The following is a 25,336-nucleotide window of genomic DNA, read 5'->3' on the forward strand; positions in this document are numbered from 1 at the left end:
ATCTCAGGTTAATTTGCATATGTATCAAATCGGTTTTTATACACAATAAAAGCACACAGAGCTATGGGGACTGGGTATTGCGGATGTGCTAGCGGCCATCTAGCAACCCATGTCCTCAGCTCTATACCCAAAATCCAGGTGACAGGTTCCCTTTAAGCAATGGGGCCTTAAGCAATGGTTACCTCACAATCTGGTTGACTTCAGGGACACTAGTATTTTCGGGAACTACATTAATAATCAAAATGCGTCGCCTACAAAACCATACATCATAGCAGCTCAAGCTAAGGAATTGGGGAGGTGCAGGATAGTTGCATATTGTACCCTGCAGAATTGTAGATGCAGCTTTGGATGTGAGTGGAGTATAAAATATGATGCAACTCGGCACACACGTCACTCAAAATGTTGCTGATAATGTTAACTTATGGAGTTTTGTATACTATCACTCCATATATAGACGGGAAGAGACAGCACGGGCCGCTCCTTACACAATACACAACATTACACAAAACCACACAAATAGACAAGCACAGTGCACAGCAGGAGATTCCACACACGTTTTATTACATGTTTCTTGCAATTAAATATGGAATATTATGTACATGTGTATAATATCTGTCTATTTACCCATCTATCGAATATACACATTCCAGTATCTGATGTAATGAACGTATTTGACATTCAGGAGTTATTATACTTCTTCGTAAAATCCATCATGCATCCATCTATCTATCTATCTCATATCTATCTATCGCAAAAATTCCACGCCACTCCAACAAGTAAACGGTACTCTGTGTTTATTCACCAAACAGCGACGTTTCGTCCTCTTTCGGGAACCTTTCTAAAGCAGTGATACATAACTAAAGTGCACAGTGCACATAAAAGGGTAGACAATTTACAACAACGATTCATGCAATTATGTGCAAATCTATACAAAATAACATGATTATATAGTGGATATAAAAAAAAAACCATTTCATCAATATATATATATATATATATATATATATAAAGCAGTGTTGTCTGTGATCAAAACAATTCATCATAGTTTCTCATATTGTTAAAAACTAATTAAGTTAATACTTGTGCTTAATAGATTATCAGGTGACCTTAAAGTGTGCAGGTGAGATTAAATTCAGAATTAAAAAATGCTCACAAATAGTTTGTACCGGCTGGGATCCCTCTACTCTATGAGGTTTTCGGTGTGGCAAGCGCTTTACTGCGCACACGCGTCCCCACTTCCATTTACAATGGAACGCATGTGTGACCTCTCACTTCCTCCCTTGTGAAGCGCACACGTGATCCCCAGGTCCCTGTCACGTAATGCGCACCTACAAAGGAGTGTTCAAACATATAATGGATGAAAACACTACTTTTAGTTAAAACTTTTAAAAAAATAATCTAAAAGATAAACTGGTACGTGCAGACGTTGGTCCCCAGAAGAAAGTTTGAAGACCCTTTTAAGGGCTCCAAAGACGGGATGTAACGGTGTTTAAATTGTACACCACTATTACATATCAAGTAACATCTTTATTTCAAATACATCTGTAAAAAATTACAATACATAGTGCTAATCATCAATAAAAATGGATCCCAAATGTGGCAGTGGACGGCGGACCAATCGCACTACAGGTTCACATAGTCTACAAAACATGAAAGTAAGGGAAAATTCATATAAATACGAATACGAAAATAGCATCAGTCCCTCCCTGCAGTTTCACATCTCCATTATACAGGCCATCAAATAAGCAGGCAACAAAAGTAGTGGGAGATCTTGAAGTAGAACCCCACATATACACACCCCTAGGTAAACGGGTACAGAAGTCAGTCCTGTATACAGAAACAACCCAGGCGATAATTAGATGACAGGTATATCAAAGTCTTACATAAGTCAAGGAGATAAGGTAATTCAAATGGATACAGACCGCAGACCCTCGGGACCACCACCGTTACCAGCAAACTTGGTGTAAAATTAGGATACTGGGACGTTCCCTTTAAATGGATTTTTGGATTTAGTAAATTTTCTTTGATTTTGGACTTTTCCATCTTTCTATACGTAGGAAAACTCCTTTATTCCAACAGTGATTTTTGGAAATTTGGCGCAGATAATCCATGTCTGGGCTCAGCCTCCGGACACACCCCGATCACATGAGAAATTCTGGCGAGATGTGTAAGGTTCTTTTAATACATATAGAACACAATGGGTGATTGTGTTAAATAATCCATACAGTGTAATTTAATAAAATTCATTTTTTTTTTTTTATAAATGAGTGTTTGACCCCGTCTGGAAGGGAAGAGCGAGCTTCCCATAATGCATTTGATATACATTATACTTAATATAAATGAATTTAAAAGTATTAACTAAAAGTAGTGTTTTCATCCATTATATGTTTGAACACTCCTTAGGTGCGCAGCTTGTGGACCGCATTACGTGACTGGGACCTGGGGATCACGTGTGCGCTTTACAAGGTGCGTCCCACATGGATTCCATTGTGAACGGAAGTGGGGACGCGCATCGTGCGTGCACAGTAAAGCACTTGCCACGCTGAAAACCTTATGGAGTAGAGGGATCCAAGCCGGTACAAACTATTTGTGTGAGCATTTTATTATCTCACCTGCACACTATTACACTCATTAAGGTCACCTGATAATCTATTAAGCACAAGTATTAATTTAATATTAACGCAAAAACACAAATGCAATCGCACTCTGCAACCAGCACTCTGCCCTGCCTTTATGCTGGATGTTGAATAAGGCATTGGTGTACATTTTGGCCAAAGCGTAATAAGCCACTCACCACGTCAAGGTCGCCTTCATGAGTGGTCCCTAACACTAGTTCCTACCTTTTATGGGCCATGACAGCCACACAAAGTCCAGGGAGCGCAGGTACAGCATGCACGCCAAGCACACTCTGTTTTTAACCCCGTCCGGTGCCATTACAGTTTTCATCGGATCCAGGGATGCAAGTACCAACATGCATGCTGAGCCCACTATATACTTCTCCTGGAGCCTAATCACACTCTGCAACCAGCACTCTGCCCTGCCTTTATGCTGGATGTTGAATAAGGCATTGGTGTACCCCGGACGGGGTTAAAAGCAGAGTGTGCTTGGCGTGCATGCTGTACCTACGCTCCCTGGACTTTGTGTGGCTGTCATGGCCCATAAAAGGTAGGAACTAGTGTTAGGGACCACTCATGGAGGCGACCTTGACGTGGTGAGTGGCTTATTACGCTTTGGCCAAAATGTACACCAATGCCTTATATTCAACATCCAGCATAAAGGCAGGGCAGAGTGCTGGTTGCAGAGTGCGATTGCATTTTGTGTTTTTGCGTTTGTATCTGTATTTCGCCATAGCAATCTGCACCTGCTAGGGGTTGTGCGGGCTGAATCCCCCATATTAATTTTATATTGTTTTTAAAAAATATGAGAAACTATGATGAATTGTTTTGATCACGGACAACACTGCTTAATATATACAGGTCCTTCTAAAAAAATTAGCATATTGTGATAAAGTTCATTATTTTCTGTAATGTACTGATAAACATTAGACTTTCATATATTTTAGATTCATTACACACCAACTGAAGTAGTTCAAGCCTTTTATTGTTTTAATATTGAGGATTTTCGCATACAGCTCATGAAAACCCAAAATTCCTATCTAAAAAAATTAGCATATCATGAAAAAGTTCTCTAAACGAGCTATTAACCTAATCATCTGAATAAACTAATTAACTCTAAACACCTGCAAAAGATTCCTGAGGCTTTTAAAAACTCCCAGCCTGGTTCATTACTCAAAACTGCAATCATGGGTAAGACTGCCGACCTGACTGCTGTCCAGAAGGCCATCATTGACACCCTCAAGCAAGAGGGTAAGACACAGAAAGAAATTTCTGAACGAATAGGCTGTTCCCAGAGTGCTGTATCAAGGCACCTCAGTGGGAAGTCTGTGGGAAGGAAAAAGTGTGGCAGAAAACGCTGCACAACGAGAAGAGGTGACCGGACCCTGAGGAAGATTGTGGAGAAGGACCGATTCCAGACCTTGGGGGACCTACGGAAGCAGTGGACTGAGTCTGGAGTAGAAACATCCAGAGCCACCGTGTACAGGCGTGTGCAGGAAATGGGCTACAGGTGCCGCATTCCCCAGGTCAAGCCACTTTTGAACCAGAAACAGCGGCAGAAGCGCCTTACCTGGGCTACAGAGAAGCAGCACTGGACTGTTGCTCAGTGGTCCAAAGTACTTTTTTTGGATGAAAGCAAATTTTGCATGTCATTCGGAAATCAAGGTGCCAGAGTCTGGAGGAAGACTGGGGAGAGGGAAATGCCAAAATGCCTGAAGTCCAGTGTCAAGTACCCACAGTCAGTGATGGTCTGGGGTGCCATGTCAGCTGCTGGTGTTGGTCCACTGTGTTTTATCAAGGGCAGGGTCAATGCAACTAGCTATCAGGAGATTTTGGAGCACTTCATGCTTCCATCTGCTGAAAAGCTTTATGGAGATGAAGATGTCATTTTTCAGTACAACCTGGCACCTGCTCACAGTGCCAAAACCACTGGTAAATGGTTTACTGACCATGGTATTACTGTGCTCAATTGGCCTGCCAACTCTCCTGACCTGAACCCCATAGAGAATCTGTGGGATATTGGGAAGAGAAAGTTGAGAGACGCAAGACCCAACACTCTGGATGAGCTTAAGGCCGCTATCGAAGCATCCTGGGCCTCCATAACACCTCAGCAGTGCCACAGGCTGATTGCCTCCATGCCACGCCGCATTGAAGCAGTCATTTCTGCAAAAGGATTCCCGACCAAGTATTGAGTGCATAACTGAACATAATTATTTGAAGGTTGACTTTTTTTGTATTAAAAACACTTTTCTTTTATTGGTCGGATGAAATATGCTAATTTTTTTAGATAGGAATTTGGGGTTTTCATGAGCTGTATGCCAAAATCATCAATATTAAAACAATAAAAGGCTTGAACTACTTCAGTTGTGTGTAATGAATCTAAAATATATGAAAGTCTAATGGTTATCAGTACATTACAGAGAATAATGAACTTTATCACAATATGCTAATTTTTTTAGAAGGACCTGTATATATGTTGATAAAAAAAAATTATATACACTATATAATGTTATTTTGTATTGAGTTGCACATAATTGCATGAATCGTTGTTGTAAATTGTCTACCCTATTTATATTCACTGTGCACTTTAGTTATGCATCACTGCTTGAGAAAGGTTCCAGAAAGAGGACGAAACGTTGCCGTTTGGTGAATAAACACAGAGTACCGTTTGCTTGTTGGAGTGCCGTGGAATTTTTGCACTATATTTCCAGGAACTGGGATTGTTTCTACAGCCGCTGGCACCCGTCGTCTACATTTTCCGCTATTCTACTATCTTTCTCATAGATATCTATCATATCTCCTAAGTATCCATATATCTCCTCTTTCTCATATCTACGGCCTATGAATCCATCAGTCAATCTATGTATACATTTAATATCCATCTTCTACTTATTTATCATTCTCTATCTATAGATCTAATAGATATCTTTCTCATATCTATATCTTACCTATCCAACCTCTATCATATCCCTTTGTCCATCTAATAGGCACCTATAATTGTGTGTATACTAGATACTGTAGATAGCAGCAGATTAACGTCAGAACATTTTTACAGTTCATAGATACAGTATATATAGTTGATCTATGTATAATCTTGAGTAACTTTGCCGTCATTATCTTGTTCTGTACACCAGTTACATTACATCCAGGCTGTTCTTTTGACTTGCATTTTGGGAAGTGTCTTCTTTACACCAGACGCTCTACCAGTTATCCCTTGGATCTTAATCATGGGATTTCTGGAAGATCTTTTTCAAGAATTCCTCCACCGTTGTACTATACAGTAAACTAGGGCATGGTCACATGGCACCAGAATGCACACCCCATAGTTTTCAATTTGAATCCGCATTGATCTTGATTAAGCCGCAGCAAGAAATAAATAAAATGGAGCTAATCTGTCTGCAGACTTGTGGCTGTTGTTAAAGGGAACCTGTCCCCATGAAAATGCAGCGTACTCTACAGGTGGGGCGTCATAGAGCAGGAGGAGCTGAGCAGACGGATTATTCCGAAAAACTTTTTACATTTAAACTCCTACTCCTTCTGTCCTATCAGTGGCCTTCACATCTGCTTTCAGTACAATGATGGCTTGACTACTACCATAATAAACTACCTTGTGTCGCCCCCACTTCCTCATAGATTGTAAGCTCTTGCGAGCAGGGCCCTCGCTCAGTTGTATATTAGCCAGTTACATTGTGATGTCTTTTGTTTTGTACATGAACCCTCTGAATTGTAAAGCGCTGCGGAATATGGTGGTGCTATATAAATATTATTATTATTTTTAGCTATCTGTGTATACACAGTCATAGAGGGAAGGCTGTCATCACTGATAGGACCGTCTCCGTGAAGTCAATGCCCAGAATGAGCAGAAATAAATAAATTACAGGTTTTGCCAAATATTTCCCATAAAACTGTATATCAGCCTGCAGACTGCACTGCATTTTCATGGTGACCGGTTCCCTTCAATGCAAATCCATGTTAGATAACCTCTGTCCATAACACAATGCAGCGCAAGGCTGGACATTAAACAAAGCCATTTCTAAAGCAGTCGGCAGAATTGGGAATACAGCTCTGGATGTGAATAGATTTTTTTTCAGCATAATTTATGTCAAAAACAGTACAAATTAAGCAAAGTTTTGTTCAGATTATATAAATATTCTGCAAGGTTACATCCAAAGGTGAGTATATGCACATGTATGATTACAGACACATGTATGATTACAGATACACAGTATAACAGACACAATACAGTTTTCATGCACATATAGAGGCAGATTTATTGCCGATCAGAATGATATAACATGAGTATATATTATTATTAGCTCACAGCATCAGGCAGATGGGGTAGGTGCAGAAAGCAGCCTCATGGTGTATATATATGTAGTATCATACATACATAGTATATTATATTTTAGACCTAGTCATATAACTTCCATCAAGGCAATTCAAGGGGTTTGAAGAACCCTTTTAGTGGCACCTCAGTGTTATTCCAAGTTACTAACTACTCTTTTTGGACTGAAGCAGGCCTGGTGATCTAATTATCAGTAGATACTGTGGAGGAAGAGTGGTCACCACTGGGAAAATGAAATACTACAGGCGGCAATTCAAATACATTTCCAGTCATGTGATAAATGGACAGGCCATGTCCACCAGAGTGATAGCTCTTTGACGCCTTTCTCTATGGCTAACTAATAGGGGGAAGTCAGTCCTATACGATGTTCACATGTCCTTATAGTTGGAGGTTCCAAAAATGGACTAGTCATCACCGCTAATACTTGGATTTCAGATGGCAGGTTCCCACTGTTAACCCCCTGCAAACACACACCTAGAGTATGTGACTTTCATTGGATGCATCAGAAAAATGTGAATATTTTATTTTTTTGGGGGGGTTAAATAATATATAAATGTATTTTTTGGTAATGTATTATTTTTATATTACTTTTATCAATGTATATCATTTTTAATTATACCAAGTTTAGTTTGCTACAATGTGTCTAAAACAAAAAAGAAAATTAAGCACTTAGTAAATAGTCTTGATCAAAAATGTTCTACTATTGTGTGTAGAACTTCTATGCCAATCTGTCTCCGTGGTTACAGACTACAAACAATCCATGTAGTCAGATCTGGCAATCATGTGTTACTCTGTAAGGGCTTGTTCACACGAATGTGCCGTTATTTTGCGGTCTGCAAATTGCGGATCCATGAGCTTTCCGTAATTTGAGGAACGGAACGGACGGCCCTTTATAGAAATGCCTATTCTTGTCCTCTTCAATAGAAAAATACTGATTGCAAAAGTCTACACAACCTTTCAGTATCCAGAGTATGCGAGTGTGTCTGGATAAACAATAAAACGATCCAGCTGATCAGTATTGATCTAATCAATTCATGATTATTCATAATACATACTGAGATTCACAGACCTGATTATATTCTAAGATGGATGTTAGCAGTGGCACTGATGGTAGTGAAACGTATATTATATAGAATATATTGGAAAGTGCATGCAAGGTGAGAGCAGTGACTTCATTACTCCTTCTGGCCAGCAGGTGGAGCTGTTAAAGCACTATTCTGGCTCCTCTGCGTAGTACAATATATTGTAGGCTACTCTAAGGCAGAGTGTGTATATGTAGCATTGATACTTTCACAGTATACTGTCTATATATACACTGGAGGGGGAAGATATTTGGATTTCAGCACCAAAATAACAGCTGGCGTATTATACAATTACTACGTTCTATGAGTGACAGATGAGCTATACACTCCTAAAGCAGGATCAGACAGCACATGGTTAACTACAACCTGAGTCTTTACAGAAACCTGAGAAATTCTGCAGGGAAAACACCTTCCCTGAGGTTATTCTGTCTGTCACTGCCTACATGCAAAGTATTAGCTTAAGGCCTCTTGCACACAAAAGTTTGTTTTTTTCCCCCGTTTACGTTCCGTTTTTTGTGTTCCGTATACGGAACCATTAATTTCAATGGATCCGCAAAAAAAAACGGTATGCCTTCGTATGCCTTCCCTTTCCGTATTTCTGTTTTTCCGTTCCATTCAAAGATAGACCATGTCCTATTATTGTTCACATAACGGACAAAAAAATGGAATGCATACGGATGTCATCCGTATTTTTTGCGGATCCCTTTTTTGCGGACCGCAAAACACTGAAAAAGCCACTGTGTGCAAGAGGCCTAAGTTGATGCATACATTTTATGGGAGGAGCAAATATTCATGAGAACAGCGATTGCATCATTCTGTCCCCGTGATGTCATCAAATGTTAGTTTAGTATTACAACTGATATACTTTACCTCATCTCCTTATTTTTAAAGAGCAAATCCAGCATTAAAGGGGTTTCTCAGCCTGTAGATACTGAGGGCCTATTCTCAAGAAAGGTCATCAATATCAGATCGATGGGAGTCTGACAGCCAGCACCCCCACCAATAACAGTTGATCAGACCTCCATGGATTAATGACCTTACCTGAGGACAGGACATCAATATGGAAAACCCCTATAAAGACAAAGGGGATCATTTACAAACTGATATATGCTAGATTACTGGCGTATATCCATCACAGATTGCGGCACAAAGGCTATATGCGCTGCAATCTGTGACTTTTCACCGCTCATGCCAGGTCTAAAAAAAGGGGGGCATGATGTAGGCGGGGAAGGGGGCAGGCCACTAGGTCTGTCTCATTTATCATTTAGTATCACTATAATACTACCTCCTATGTACAAGAATATATGGTAACTACTATAATACTGCCCCCCTATTAAAGGGGTTGTCCGAGTTATATTAACTGATGACCTATTCTCAGGATAGGTCATCAATATCAGATCGGCGGGGGTCAGTCACCCGGCACCCCGCCGATTAGCTGTTTAAAGAGAAGGCGCGAGCCGTGCCAGTGCCGCCTCCTCTTCACAGTTTACCTTCTCGTCGTCGTATCTGCAGTTATGAGCGGGTGTAATTACACCCAAGTCATCCCATGCATTTCAATGGTACGGATCGCTTCTAAACACTTGTATAGGATCGATCCGTCCCATTGAAATGAATGGGACGGTTGGGTGTAATTACACCTGCTCACCGCCGCAGATGCAACGGCAAGAAGGTAAACAGTGAAGAGGAGGCGGCACTGGCACGGCGCGCGCCTTCTCTTTAAACAGCTGATCGGCGGGGTGCCGGGTGATGGACCCCCGCCGATCTGATATTGATGACCTATCCCAAGGATAGGTCATCAATAAATATAACTCGGAAAACCCCTTTAAGAAGGTTGATGTGAAAAGGAAGACTTCCATACTTGACTGGAGTTGCTCTTTATAGTACTGAACTGAATTATCAAGAATATTGGTCCATCAGAAAATAGCTGCCCCTCATTGTGTAAGTACATGGCCTTCTTTAGAATGATTCCACCACTTTTTCACCAATCGGGATTCGGCTGGAATAAAAAGCTGTGTGCTGTCACTTAATGCTCTGCAGGTCTCGGTTTTAATGTGATGGCGTCGCAAGCACTGCAAAAGGTCCTGATCCGGAGTGGGGGCTGTGTGAGCAGACGCCTTGACACGATGCTCCGCTCACACACCTGGGGGCTCAGCTGAAATGATGCTTCACTGGGAGTGGGGATCCAGGGTGGGGTACGTCACTGTCTGGGCCTGTTCAATGATAAACAGCAGCATGTTAGGGGGATTCAAAGAATAGGAAAGAAAAAAAAAGAAAAAAATGCAGGTATCTGTCTTGGAAATGCAGCAACCGTTAACATGCTGTTGTTTGTCAGTCCAACTCAAGGCCTAAGGTCTCCATAGGGGACAGACTCTGCACTGATATATAGTATAGAACCATCTCTGGTTCTGTTATGTCTAATGCATTTTTTATAATAGGAGACTTTCATTTTAATAGCAGTATAATAAAAGGTTACATTTTACAGGTGCCTATCTGTAAAAAAAAAAAAAAAAGCACTAGTATATAGATCCTTTCATAGGTGAAGGAATGCATACAGAGTATATAGCCGAACAATAGGAAGAATAAATCGGGAACCACAATCAAAGAATTCCAGCCACAGCCGATATTCACATCAGTCTAGTAACCATTACTAAGTTACATTGCAAAGACATGAATGTCACTTTTGCTGAGTAATACAATGTGCACGACCTGCTAAGAAAAGCAGTGAAATGGACCATGTGATGAGCGCAGCAACGTCACCAAAGGTCCTTTTCCTCCAAGGTCCTCAAAGAAGAAGAGGAAAGAAGACGAGCCGGGCTGCTCGAACAAGTGGATGAGGCGAGTTTAATTATTGATTTTTTTTTCATTATTTTAATCCCTCCATCCCTAATTTAATTAGCATTCTGTATTAAGAATGGTATTATTTTCCCTTATAACCATGTTATAAGGAAAAATAATAAAATATACACAACACCTAACCCGAACTTCTATGAAGAAGACCGGGTTCGGGTCTGGGTACCACATTCAGTTTTTTATCACGCGCGTGCAAAACGCATTGCACCCGTGCGGTAAAAAACTGAACTACGCAACACAATCGCAGTCAAAACTGACTGAAATTGCGTGGGCACTCACGCAGGTTTCCCGCAATGCACACGCGACGCATCCGGAGCAGATCCGGGCCTTATCCTGACAAAGATAGTTTGTACCTCTACCAATATATGGAAAAGTATATATGACTACTATAATACCGCCTCCTATGTACAAGAATATAACTACTATAATAGTGCCTCCTATGTACAAGAATATAACTACTATAATACTGTTCTCTCAATCTACAAGAATATAACTACTATAATACTGCCTCCTATGTACAAGAATATAACTACTTCATTACTGCCTCCTATGTACAAGAATATAACTACTATAATACTGCTTCCTATGTACAGGAATATAACTACTATAATACTGCCTCCTATGTACAAGAATATAACTACTATAATACTGCCTCCTATGTACAAGAATATAACTACTATAATACTGCCTCCTGTGTACAAGAATATAACTACTATAATACTGTCTCCTATGTACAAGAATATAACTACTATAATACTGCCTCCTGTGTGCAAGAACATAACTACTATAATACTGCCTCCTATGTACAAGAATATAACTACTATAATACTGCCTCCTATGTATAAGAATATAACTACTATAATACTGCCTCCTATGTATAAGAATATAACTACTATAATACTGTCCCCTATCTACAAGAATATAACTACTACAATACTGCCTCCTATGTATAAGAATATAACTACTATAATACTGTCTCCTATGTACAAGAATATAACTACTATAATACTGCCTCCTGTGTACAAGAATATTCTGGTAACTACTATAATACTGTCTACTATGTACAAGAATATAACTACTATAATAATGCTCCTATGTATAGTACAAGAATAAAACTACTATAATACTGCTCCCTATGTACAAGAATATAACTACTATAATACTGCTCCCTATGTACAAAAATATAACTACTATAATACTGCCTCCTATGTACAAGAATATAAATGCTATAATACTGACTCCTATGTACCAGAATATAACGAATTTAATACTATGCCATGAAACACAGGCTGGGTATAAATATATTTGTTATAACAAGGAACAGAAAATGCACAAACAGATGGTCCAAGGGGAACACAGACATTTTTCACAAAAGCTTACTGGAAATTAAATAAACTGCAACTAAGATTGGAAGATGCGGACTGGATAGAGGATTGTGTTCTGTGAGGAGTGTGATGTGGGATACTGGATGTGACAGTGCGGTAGGATTAGGAGTGCGCCCTCCGGTGCAGCCAGCGCTCTACTAAATATGTATATGAATTCAGGGAAACATTAGGAAGGTGACTGCCATGTGCTAATGATACATCACAAGTGTCTGCATTTTAAAGCACAAATATTCTTAGATTGCTGTGAGCAAGAAACAGGCGTCTGTGCGATGTCACGTTGTCTCCTTAAGACAATCAGGGGGTCTTCGCATTGTTCCAAAATCGCAGTGTGGCAGCAGCACAAAGCGCTTCAGCAGAAGGACCTGCGGCTCTTGTAGGGGAGGGTCTCACATTGGTCATCCTCACAATCACTCTTGGTCATAGCCAATCATGTGCCATAAATGTCTACTGTGGAAAGTCCAATAATAAGAACCTATCACGTATGACATAGAATGTCATCTACATCTTGTAGAATGAAGATTGAACTAAGAAACCAGTGCATGCTGAGAGATGTAGTACTACAGCAGTCATTGGCCACAGTATATGGATATACTCCATTCCTATGTACTGCTCTGCGTATCTGTATAAGCCTTCTGCTCAGCCATTATGACCACACTGAACTGGCCGAGCTCTGTACACTCAGGAGTCTTGCATTGAAAAATCTCTGCTACTGGGATTTTTTTCTCTGGCATATCATTCTGGACTGCGGGCCATGTCTTGCTCCGCGCCACATTAGACGGGGCCAGTCTCTTGCTCCGCGCCACATTAGACGGGGCCAGTCTCTTGCTCCGCGCCACATTAGACGGGGCCAGTCTCTTGCTCCGCGCCACATTAGACGGGGCCAGTCTCTTGCTCCGCGCCACATTAGACGGGGCCAGTCTCTTGCTCCGCGCCACATTAGACGGGGCCAGTCTCTTGCTCCGCGCCACATTAGACGGGGCCAGTCTCTTGCTCCGCGCCACATTAGACAGGGCCAGTCTCTTCCCCTGTGGCACATTAGACAGGGCCAGTCTCTTCCCCTGTGGCACATTAGACAGGGCCAGTCTCTTCCCCTGTGGCACATTAGACAGGGCCAGTCTCTTCCCCTGTGGCACATTAGACAGGGCCAGTCTCTTCCCCTGTGGCACATTAGACAGGGCCAGTCTCTTCCCCTGTGGCACATTAGACAGGGCCAGTCTCTTGCTCTGTGGCACATTAGACAGGGCAGTCTCTTCCCCTGTGGCACATTAGACAGGGCAGTCTCTTCCCTTGGCACATTAGACAAGGCAGTCTCTTCCCCTGGCACATTAGACAAGGCAGTCTCTTCCCCTGGCACATTAGACAAGGCAGTCTCTTCCCCTGGCACATTAAACATGTTCCACCAGGTGTTGCTATAAGACTCTCAGGAGAATATTTAATGCTTCGCTACTGCAGATTTTTCCAGGTTAATTACATGATACAGATGAAAAATCAAGTTTAATTTTATGCAAAGGAAACCGCGCAAAAGTCAGATTAACCCCTTACTCTCTGGACGCCAACACTAGGCTCTAAAACAACACGTGATGGAATGGTGGATATACCCCTCGTCCTGCACCCTACTGCTATATGATGGGATGACGAATCGCCTCCTGTGATTTCCACTGCCCAAGGAGGCACATGCAGGGGTAAAATAGGTAAAAATTTGCAGCAGGGGAAAAATAATGAGCCATCCGATATACCCTGTGTGGCCTTGTAATCGTCATGTATGCCACCGACGCATTCCCAATCAGATTGGTATCCAATATCATTATCACTATGAGTGCATTTGGATGATGAGACTATCAATACATAGATATAATACAAGAGGAACATGTCCCTTATGGAAATACCTTCTATGAGCAGAAAAATAACCATTTATAAGAAATGATCGGCTGACTGATACAATAAAACAGTACAGGACAAATTAAATCTTCCTCACAGCTCCTTGTCAGATCTGCTGAGGCTTTTAACACCTTTTCGTCCGTGTGACTCCTGCTTATGAGACGCCTGTGATATAAATACAGTGTTTGGAACCAGATGGAAAGAATGATAACAGCAGCGCAGAGTATTTTAGAAAAGGAGTAAGCTGATCTTGTGGAAAGTCACAGACTGAGAGTTACGCAGTGGACAGTGATCAGACAGTCTGTCAGTGAGGAGACAGTCAGTGCACCCTCCACCAGTTTCGGGGCTCCGTTCTTAATACAGGTGGGGGGGACCAGCGGTGGGACCCGCACCTATCAGACAACCCCTTTAAGGGGATGTGCCCTGTTTTTTTTTTTTACATCTGAGAATTACATAGTGAAATGAGCAGGGTCCACAGGAGAATTACACAGTGGAAGGAGCAGGGTCCACAGCAGCGCAGAGCATTTTCAAGAGAGAAGTGTGCTGATCTTCTGGTGGTTATATACGGTCTGAGCTGTATGTGACAGGGGCATGGATCAATATTCACAGTGATCAGGGCATTCTCTATTGTTACTAAACGCACGTTTATCCAGCCCCTGGGGGGTGGCTTCATACAAATATATACAGAACAATATATTATAATTTTACTAATAATCATCTTGATCATGTACATAGCCTTGGTGAACACTTTAAATAGATTGTATACTTTTGCAGACAATAAAATTGAAAATAAAAAATGAAGTAATTATGCTTGATATTAAAATGTTCCTACTCTTATGTCGATATCTATGCAGACCTGTGTGTCTCCATGGTTACAGACTACAAACAAACCCTGTGTGTAGTCTGACACTGCATTCACGTGCCAATTTAGTTAATACTGCCCAGTAAGTCAGTCAGCTTAATGGCTATTATGTGGATCAGCCTTTATTCTGTGTATTGAGCAGCAGGCAGGGGTTGTCATAAAATAGCCACAAAACTCAAATTCTCCTCCACTGCCCTATTATTGGAACACTCCTGCCGAAAGTACATATTAGTATATTTTCATGAAAGATGAACCGGTGTTTCAAAGGGACCTGACATGTCAGTTTTAGTAACTGCTTGTATTCCCCATGTAACAATTATTCTGAATCGTCTATTCTGCACTCCATCTTGTGCTATTCCTCTAATAAAAGCGTATGCATAAGTTAGGGAGGGGCTGTTCTTGTACAGTCTCTCACTGACAGCACTGATTGGACAGTGGCAAACTAGTAACACCCAGTTGCACATGTAGTTATAAAATTCTAGTAGGAATAATAGAGGAATGGCACAACATAGATTAATAAGGACAGATGCTCCAGAATTGTCGTTTTTTGTGGAAAACAATTATTTACTAAAACAAACGTGTCAGGAGAGGAGACGGGTCCTCTTCAAGGAGTAGGCGTCAATACACTGAGCAGAGGATATTATTGTATCAGAGATCACAGCTGAAAAGCAGTCCATGGATTCACCAAGAAAGGTAGTGGGGCTCCATGTGTTAGATCTGGGGCTGGAGACCTGACACTGTTGTACCTCAAGGTCTTACCTCGGTGGAGACGGTTTCTGCTCTGCATCTGCAACAGGGCAACAGAACTGGTGCAAGACAGTCTCATTCCTGGAAAGACAGAGAAAGCCAAGTATTATTATATCAGCAGATGTTAGAAACATGTCCAAGAAATGTCAGCCACTGACCAGTACGACAGGTCCAACCTCAAATATCAGCGCCTCCCACAGGACTCCTGTACTGGATATGGTCTGTGTTACTGGGGAATCCTGTACCCTCCACTATGTTGCTCTTACTCCTTAACCTCCCAGTTGCCTCCTCATGACACCGCTCGTAGCATACAGCCCTGTCCTCACCAATATCATCACATATTTACACATTCATCACCTGAAATACTCTGTGCTGCTTGGAAACCCTGTACCCTCCACTATGTTGCTCCCACTACTTAAAGGGAACCTGTCATCAACGTTATGCTAACCTCACTGAGGGCAGCATAAAACAGGGACAGAAATGCTGATCTAAAGTAAGTGTTTGCCGAGAACCAGCATCATAATCATTGCAGCCCGGGCCTTGGAAAGAGTCACATCTACCTGAGAAGAGTCCTGGTTATCCATAATCTCCTGCTCTCCCCACTTATCTGCTGATGATTGGCAGTTCTCTCCTAGAGAAAGGGAGAAAACCAGGTAGAAGACTGTCAATCAGCACCAGGTGGGCAGGAGAGCAGGAAGTCATGAATAACCAGGACTCTTCTCAGGTGGCCGGACTCTTTTCCAGGTCCAGTCTGCAATGATTGTGATGTTGGTTCTCGGCAACCACTTACTTTTAACTTATAAATGACAGACCGCTGAAATCAACTCACCTGTCTCTACTTTATTCTGCCGTTAGTATGGGCAGCATAACGTTGATGACAGGTTCCCTTTAACCTCCCAGTTGCCTCCTCATGACACTGCTCATAACATACAGCCCTGTCCTCACCAATATCATCACATATTTACACATTCTGCTCCTAAAATACTCTGTGATGCTGGGGAACCCTGTACCCTCCTCTATGTTATTCTCACTCTGTGGCCTCTTTCGGACAAGCGTATATAGTCCAGATTTTATGTTCCGGAATCCGCTGCTAATGTTAATGAATAGAGCTATTCACATGGGCGTATAATTTCCGTCAGTATTTGAAATCCGCAGCATGTCAAACTTTTGTGCGGATTTGTTTCCAAATATGCACATTACAGTCTGTGAAGTGCGTAAAAATGAAGGAAGGAAGAAATACGCATGTAAATCCTGATGACAGTACTGGTGGTATATCATCAGGATCCTGAGCAAGAAAACGGATTTCAATACGCTCGTCTGAAAGCGGAACTGTGACTTCCAGGGTTGACAATTGTCCAATAATAGGAAATTTTTTCCTCTGTCCAAAATAAAAAATATAGATGTGTCCATGATTTTTTTGAAGCTGGCGGTTCTTGACTAGATAATTTAATTTTAACATACAGACCTGTCCTCACCAATATCATCACATACTTACACATCCTTCTATACTCAGTGCTGCTGTGAATATTGAATATTCTATGGTATGCTTGTGCCTGTTTTAAAATCAAGTACACAAATTATGTAAGAAACGGGGAATGATGAACACGCCTAATGCTGAATTTCTGAGGGTGGTTGTTCCCTGGGAGCAGCAGAGTAAACAGATTTCCTGTAATATGAGAGCTGCTGCAGTCTACGGCATCCTGACAGATTGGAGAGAATACTGGATTAGAAATCTCCCTCTTCTCTAATGTTCCATCTCAGACTTTGATTTATCAGTTTATATATTTATTCTGTCATTTCTTCTGTCTATTGAAAATGTACTGATCCTCATTACATTACCTATACCAGAGAAAAGAAGAAAACACTCAGCAGGTCCAGCCTAAGGACTAAAAAAACTAATCCAAATACATTACTAACTTGCATAGTAGGGACATTTTATAACATAAAAGAATATAACTACTATAATACTGCCCCCTATGTACAAGAATATAACTACTATAATATGGGCCCTATATACAAGAACATAACTACTATAATACTGCCCCCTATGTACAAGAATATAACTACTATAATATGGGCCCTATATACAAGAATATAACTGCTATAATACCATCTTCTATGTACAAGAATATAACTTCCATAATATTGCCTCCTATGTACAAGAATAGAACTACTATAATACTGCGTCCAGTGTACAATAATATAACTGCTATAACACTGCCTCCTATGTACAAGAATATAGCTTCTATAATACTACCTCCTATGTACAAGAATATAACTACTATAATACTGCCTCCCATGTACAAGAATATAACTACTATAATACTGCCTCCTATGTACAAGAATATAACTACTATAATATTGCCGCCATGTACAAGAATATAACTACTATAATACTGCCTCCTATGTACAAGAATATAACTACTATAATACTGCCTCCTATGTACAAGAATATAACTACTATAACACTGCCGCCTGTGTACAAGAATATAACTACTGTAGAGGATTAGAGTACAACCGCACTGATTGTCTTCCACTTGAGAGCCACACGCATATACCATGGCTACTGCTGTATTTGCATCGTTTAACGTAAAAGGCTGGAACAAACCCTGCAAGAGGGCCCAGATATAGTCTCTTCTGCAGAAAGAAAGGGCATCAATTGTATTCCTGCAAGAAACACATTTTAAATCTGGTAAGATACCCAAACTCCCCACTGCTAAATTCTCACATTGGTTCCATTGCCCCTTTTCCACTGCTAGTAGAGGTGTGAGCGTGGCAATTCATAAACAGCTAGCCTTTAAACATTTGGCGACGGTGGTGGATCCAGATGGGCGTTGCATTTTCGTGAAATTTAGTGACATTTGCGAATCTATATGCCCCAAACAGAGGACAAGTCCCATGGCTTACTCAGACTTTGTCTCAGCTATCCTCTTTTCAAGAGGGATTTACAGTCCTTGGTGGTGATTTTAATGCCACCTTGGAGCCAGTCCTGGACTCCTCCACCGGTAGATCAGCCATTTCACACAAGCTTCTGAAACAATTTAAAACAACACTTAAAAAGAACAGGAGTAGTTGATGTCTGGCGCACACTAAACCCTGTAGAGAAGGATTACACCTTCTATTCCTCTGCACAAGCCTCCTATCAAAGACTTGACTACCTGTTTTTATCCTCGGCGCACATACAAAGAGTCTTAAAGGCTTCCATAGGCAGCATCACCATCTCTGACCATGCCCTGATTTTTCTGCATCTACACGTCTCAGAACCGGTAGCTGCGATCTGCAGCACCTGAGGGGTTAACTACCGCAGATCGCAGCTGCTTGTCATGGAGGTCGGGAGCCGGCTATGTGATTCTGCAGCCAGCTCCCGCCTCCTGTATATGAATTAATGAGAGAGTTATCTTCATTGGTGGCGCAGTGGCCACAGCCCCTCCCCTTCTCTTGTCCTCTGTCCTCCCATTGGCGGCGGCAGCAGCATCACAGGGGGAGGGAGACACTGCTTCCTTCTCCCCTGTGCTGCTGAGGGAACACGGAGAGCACTGACAGCAGTGAGATCTGTTCCCCATACATTATCGGAATATCAGCAAAATAGATGCCGATACCGATAACGGTCAAAATCCTCAATATCGGACGATAATATCGGTAAAACCGATAATCGGTCGATCCCTAGCTGATACCTGTAGGCTGTTCGGGCATTCTGGGAGTTGTAGTTTTGCAACAGCTGGAGAGCCACAGTTTGAGGATGCCTGTACTAGAATATAACAACTAGAGTACTGCCTCCTATGTACAAGAATATAACTACTATAATGCTGTTCTCAATCTACAAGAATATAACTACTATAATACTACCTCCTATATACAAGAATATAACTACTACAATACTACCTCCTATATACAAGAATATAACTGTTATAATACTGCTTCCTATGTACAAGAATATACTATAATACTGCCTCCTATGTACAAGAATATAACTACTATAATGCTGTTCTCTCAATCTACAAGAATATAACTACTATAATACTACCTCCTATGTACAAGAATATACTATAATACTGCCCAGTGTACAAGAGATAACTATTATAATACTGCCTCCTATGTACAAGAATATAACTACTATAATGCTGTTCTCTCAATCTACAAGAATATAACTACTATAATACTACCTCCTATGTACAAGAATATACTATAATACTGCCCAGTGTACAAGAGATAACTATTATAATACTGCCTCCTATGTACAAGAATATAACTACTATAATGCTGTTCTCTCAATCTACAAGAATATAACTACTATAATACTGCCTCCTATGTACAAGAATATAACTACTATAATACTGCCTCCTATGTACAAGAATATAACTACTATAATACTGTTCTCTCAATCTACAAGAATATAACTACTATAATACTGCCTCCTATGTACAAGAATATAACTACTATAATACTGCCTCCTATGTACAAGAATATACTATAATACTGCCCAGTGTACAAGAGATAACTATTATAATACTGCCTCCTATGGGAAGAACAAGACATGTCTTAATATGACAATGATGCAGGGACATAATCTGGGAGGTTGCGGTTCAGCCTCGCGTGTAGATCCGCATGTCGTGTCCTTCACACAGATAATGGCAGTATCTGTGTGCTGACATTTGGCCCGGTTGTCATCTCCATCTTCACAGCCACGCTCTGTAATTCAACCCACTTTGTGAAGTGTCGATTCTAATGAATAAATTACACCTTCCATCATTTTCCGGGACCCGCTTTATTTAAGGACTTTACAGATGTCATGTCACCATCTCTTTCAGCGCTGCCCCCCTACAGAACCCCCCCAGTACGACTGCACACCGGGGATGGAGAAACACGAGTCCAGTGGAGCATATATTGTGGCCCTAGGGAGGTAAGGCCAAGCTTCCTGGAACGGCGCTCTAATGGCGGTCAAATCAGTCAGGCCGTGATACTTCATCCAGTCATCATTTGCATGGATTCATCCTGCGGAAACTTGGCTGCGTTGAGACGATCGTGCGTAGATTCCACAAATACTTTTTAGTCTAAGGAAACAGCCTTGACCTCTATAGACGATGAGGGGTTAACAAGTGACCTGAAGCCATTGACCCCTGCCAGGATAATGAGGTCACACATCTATGAGATTGCCTCCCCCCCATCTTCTCAATGTGACCCTGATCGGTGCACGCAGCCAACTAATACAATATATTGGATGCAGGCCCTGTTGCCATGACGACAGTACGTACAATGTCATTATTTGCACGCTGCCTCTTGATGTGCGGATGTGACACTCTCCTCCGGGAATCACATCTGCACCTTCACTGTAATGTCCCAAGGCCCCCTCCAGGAGTACAGGTCATAACGGAGGACCCCGACGAGCGGCGGCGCCATTAATTAATGCTCCCTGACCTCAGCTGTGGAGGCCGTCACCACTGACATCAAGGGGCTGAGTATGTCCAGATACACAGTAACAATCCCTCAGCTGTGTGAAGTATTAGGCCTGTATTTGGCCTCAGGATGTAAAGGAAAATGTTCCCATTCACTGACAGCAAGCAAATCCATGAGGGTTATGGCTCAGATCAAGACAACTATTTACACACAGCGTGCTTTACAACGATCGGATTCAGATTTACTTATTTATTTTAAACACTGGCGCAGTTCTGTAAGGGTACAGGCACACGTTCAGGATTTATGTGCAGAGAATCCGCACTGAAATCCGCAGGTGTTCGCAGGCAAATCCGTGCGGTCAATCTGCATCAATTGGTGCGGATTTGCATGCAGATTTTCTGGCTACATGAACACGCCCATTGTGTGTTTTGTGGTCCGCATATCGCAGATCCGCAAAACAATGATGGCGTCCGTGCACGTTCCGCAATTTGCGGAACGGCGCGGACCGCCTTTAATATAACTGCCTATTCTTGTCCGCAAAGCGTGGAGAACAATAGGACCGGTTATATATTTTTTTGCGGGGCCATGGAACGGAGCAACGGATGCGGACAGAGAACGGAGTGCTTTCCGCATCTTTTGCGGCTCCATTGAAGTGAATGGGTCCGCATCCGAGCCGCCCAAACTGCGGCTTGGATGCGGACCAAAGCAACGGCCGTGTGCATGAAGCCTAAGTGAATGGAGAAAATCTGGTCAGGAAAAATAAAATAAATTGACATGCTGCGGATTTTAAAATCCGCACCGCAGGTCAAAATCCGTGCGGAAAAAATCTGCATCGTGTGCATTGAGCATTTCAACTTCTCATAGAATACAATGTACATGCCCTACGGCGCGGATTTTCAGTGTGGAAAATCCGCATGCAATCCTGATCGTGTGCATTTAGCCTAACACGATTAAAAGATGACGACACGCATTTTAGCGCAAACAACCCTTGATCTTCCTACAGAGATGGGGTGACTACCAATGAGGGTAACCCCTATAACGCTTACAAGGGGTGTAACCCATTTATTTGTAGACTCTGGGAGGCCAATAAATCATATTTCTCACTGTACCCTAAGGCTAGGTCTACACAACGACATGTGTCGCGCAACACACAGGGCACAACTACACTGCAACATGTGTCGCACGACATTAATGTCGCGTGACAATTTTTATAATGGTAGTCTATGGTGTTGCACTGCGACATGCTGCGACTGCGACGCGACAGTCGCTGGAAAATCCATCTCTTTACTACCTGGGTGCCAGTCTTGGCTGTAGTTCTGGCATTCTATTCACAGATCATGACAATTTGTGTAAACATATACATAAAGCTTGCGATCTATACAGACTCCTAGAATAGCTATGTGTCAGTCTTTACCGTTTCTGACATTCTATTCCTAAACCAAGACACTGAAGATTAAGCAATAGTTATTGTCAGAGGTTGCTACTGAGCATGAATGAATAATAAATGAATGGATTTATTATAATTATTATTTTTATAATGATCATAGTTTTTTTTATATTGTCAGGCACAGTGCAATCCATGGCGGCTCCTGGAATTACCTTTAATCTACGGATTTGCCGCAGTTCCCCAATACAGACAAGAATCCAATATTCTCCTCTGGGAAAAGCTTTAAGGGTGCGCATATATTAATCTGCGGAGCGCGATATGAAACACGATTTGCATCCAATTACCCGTCTTCTCACAACGTATTGATGCGTGAATAGCTGGTAAACAAGGTCTCCTAAGAGGGCGAAGGGCGACCCCAGCCCGTCTCATTAGTGCTGCTGATAAGTGGCTTCCTGTGTGGCTCAGCACCAGAATCCTCCTCCATGGTGATGTCCAAGGCCATATTCACACACTGCAGCGCAGGGACGAGAGGTCACATCACATGTAGTGAAGGGGTTTTGGAAAAGCTAATAAATGGCAAAGGTTACAATGGCTGATAACAGAGTGCAATAGATTTCACTGAACGGGAGGTGTAACCCTTCACAGTCCATCTGTTAGTAAAGCAGACCCAGATTAGCGCAACTATAACATGACCCAATTACACTCAGCTAGCGGGCGCAATGACGCCCATTAAGGGAAGTGGGAGGTATTTTCCTTCTTCCATAGAAGTAGTAGTGTCCCCCTGATGTCACCTCTACATATTGGGGTGCAACACTAGCAGTTCTAGACATCTAGCGGACATCCCCGACCCATCAGCTTGGTTTTATTCAATGTATGGAAGCGCTACGATTTCTTAATCATCTCTCATTCCCTATGATCAGCCATTTCAGACTTGGGGGGTAGTCCGGTTTCATGAGACAACCCTCGGGATCAGCCTGAGGAGTTACCTAGCAGATGCCACGCCGCTGCTCCAGTTCAGGACAGTGATTGGCTACAACGGTCACATGTCTTCTGCAGCTGGGTAAGTAGCACCCGGATAGGAGAACTGGAGCAGCTGCACCGGATCTGCCAGGTAAGTACTCACCAGTTCTTTATTGCAGGCTGATCCCGAGGGTTGCCCAGTTTTCTCTTGAAATCAGAGGACCATTTTAAGACCTCCATAAACATGGCCAAGAATGATGGGTTAATGTGTATGGGGAGCTCCAGACTCTCCCCCAGCAAATGTAGGGATCGGGGGAAATTAATGCATTGGCCCCCCAGAGCGCCTAGCTTGGGGGACACATACACCTTTACGGTTTTAGATATTTTTGGGGGTATAATACCTTTTTGTAGTTTATCAGGTAAAATCTACCTCAGGAGGAATTTTACCTGAGTAAAGAAGACCGGTTGGATCTGGATTGAAGCGGTCCTAGGTGAAGTGTCCAGGTCTCTCCTGATTGGCCGTCATCGGTTGCTGGGGGTGAAATCCAGGAACTTGATTTGTGGCGGGAAACCGACACCTTTATAATGCGGCATTTGGCTGTGCTAGGTGCCAGTTTGAAGAGGACCTTGATCTGCGCCCGCCCTCCCTCTAAATAATTTTTTAATTCATGTCGCATGCTTTATTACTGGGGTTTATCACTCAGCTACAGCTGGGTGGATTGTGGTTTTAATGGTTAAATGGACTGATTTAATGGTTGAGGAATTATTTATTTATTCTAATTTAGTGAGTAATGGACGTTTTGGTAATTTAATGGGTAACTCATAATAAAGCATTGCGGCCTTATCATTCCAAACTTGGAGTCTCTTGGTATTTATTTAATAATTTAGGTATGCAACTTATTCTGTAGTTTGATGGGTGTAGTGTGCCTCCATGTTTGTCTGATCCCTTTGCCCAACCACCAGACGTGTCTGGCAGCGGCTTTCTCCTCTCTCCCTACCGAATACACATGTGTTCGGCCGTGAATGTCTAGTGTCCTTTTCAAAGTGCTTCGTGCCACAACCCAATATATGTCACATACCTCCAGTGACAGCCATATGTGTCACTCGTATCTGGCCATTTTATGGTTACTGGCCCTTTAAGGGAGAAAGCTGCCCGCACTGTCTATCGTCATAGGGGGGACTTTATTACTGGGCCATGGATGGCACAGGCTCTCGCCACCGGCCTCCCTGCAGGACCCTTCTGCTGTTTGAACGCATTCAGTGGCCGCTCATCCCTCGCTGCTAATGAATCTGTCATTCGTTCACGACACAGATGTGCTTAGGCATTTTAGAGGAGACTGTAAATTCCCACCGCTGATAAACGTGCGAGGGACGTCTCCAAAAAACAGCCCTTCTGCGACTTTAAAAAGACTGGCGCATTTGTAATATTCACCGTCACTACATCCCACATGGATGCCGCTGCCTGTGTACCGTGTGCCAGAGACCAGTGTCATCTGCGCAGAGCTGCCCAAATAATGATGCATCTCCGCAGGACACTAAAAATCAGACGTCATATAGGACAGGGGTCAGCAACCTCCAGCTGTTGTGAAACTACAACCCCCAGCATGCTCTATAATCTTTTATGAGAGTTCTGAGAACAGGCATGCTGGGAGTCGTAGTTTCACCACAACTGGAGTGCCAGAGGTTGCTGATCCCCGATACAGGACATGACAATACCTAACCAAGCTAGAACCAGCCGTGTACCTCAAAGGGATCCAGAGATCTCCACATTCATTGCTCTGATAGATCTATATTAAGCTGGCAGTTTAGGGGGCATATACTATATCGGGGG

The 25,336-nt window shown here is 42.2% G+C and overlaps 1 protein-coding gene across 5 annotated transcripts in view; it reads right to left on the bottom strand.

The window, feature by feature from the left end:
- Nucleotides 1-25,336, bottom strand: part of IQSEC3 (IQ motif and Sec7 domain ArfGEF 3) — a 97,455-nt gene that overhangs the window by 56,033 nt on the left and 16,086 nt on the right. For all 5 annotated transcript variants that reach the window (XM_044281401.1, XM_044281400.1, XM_044281399.1 and 2 more), the window contains exon 2: nt 15,777-15,845. In XM_044281401.1, the coding sequence (XP_044137336.1) occupies nt 15,777-15,845 (69 nt within the window). The remainder of the gene's footprint in view (nt 1-15,776; nt 15,846-25,336) is intronic.

The sequence above is a fragment of the Bufo gargarizans genome, chromosome 2, assembly GCF_014858855.1.
Source record: "Bufo gargarizans isolate SCDJY-AF-19 chromosome 2, ASM1485885v1, whole genome shotgun sequence".
In the NCBI taxonomy this organism is placed as follows: domain Eukaryota; kingdom Metazoa; phylum Chordata; class Amphibia; order Anura; family Bufonidae; genus Bufo; species Bufo gargarizans.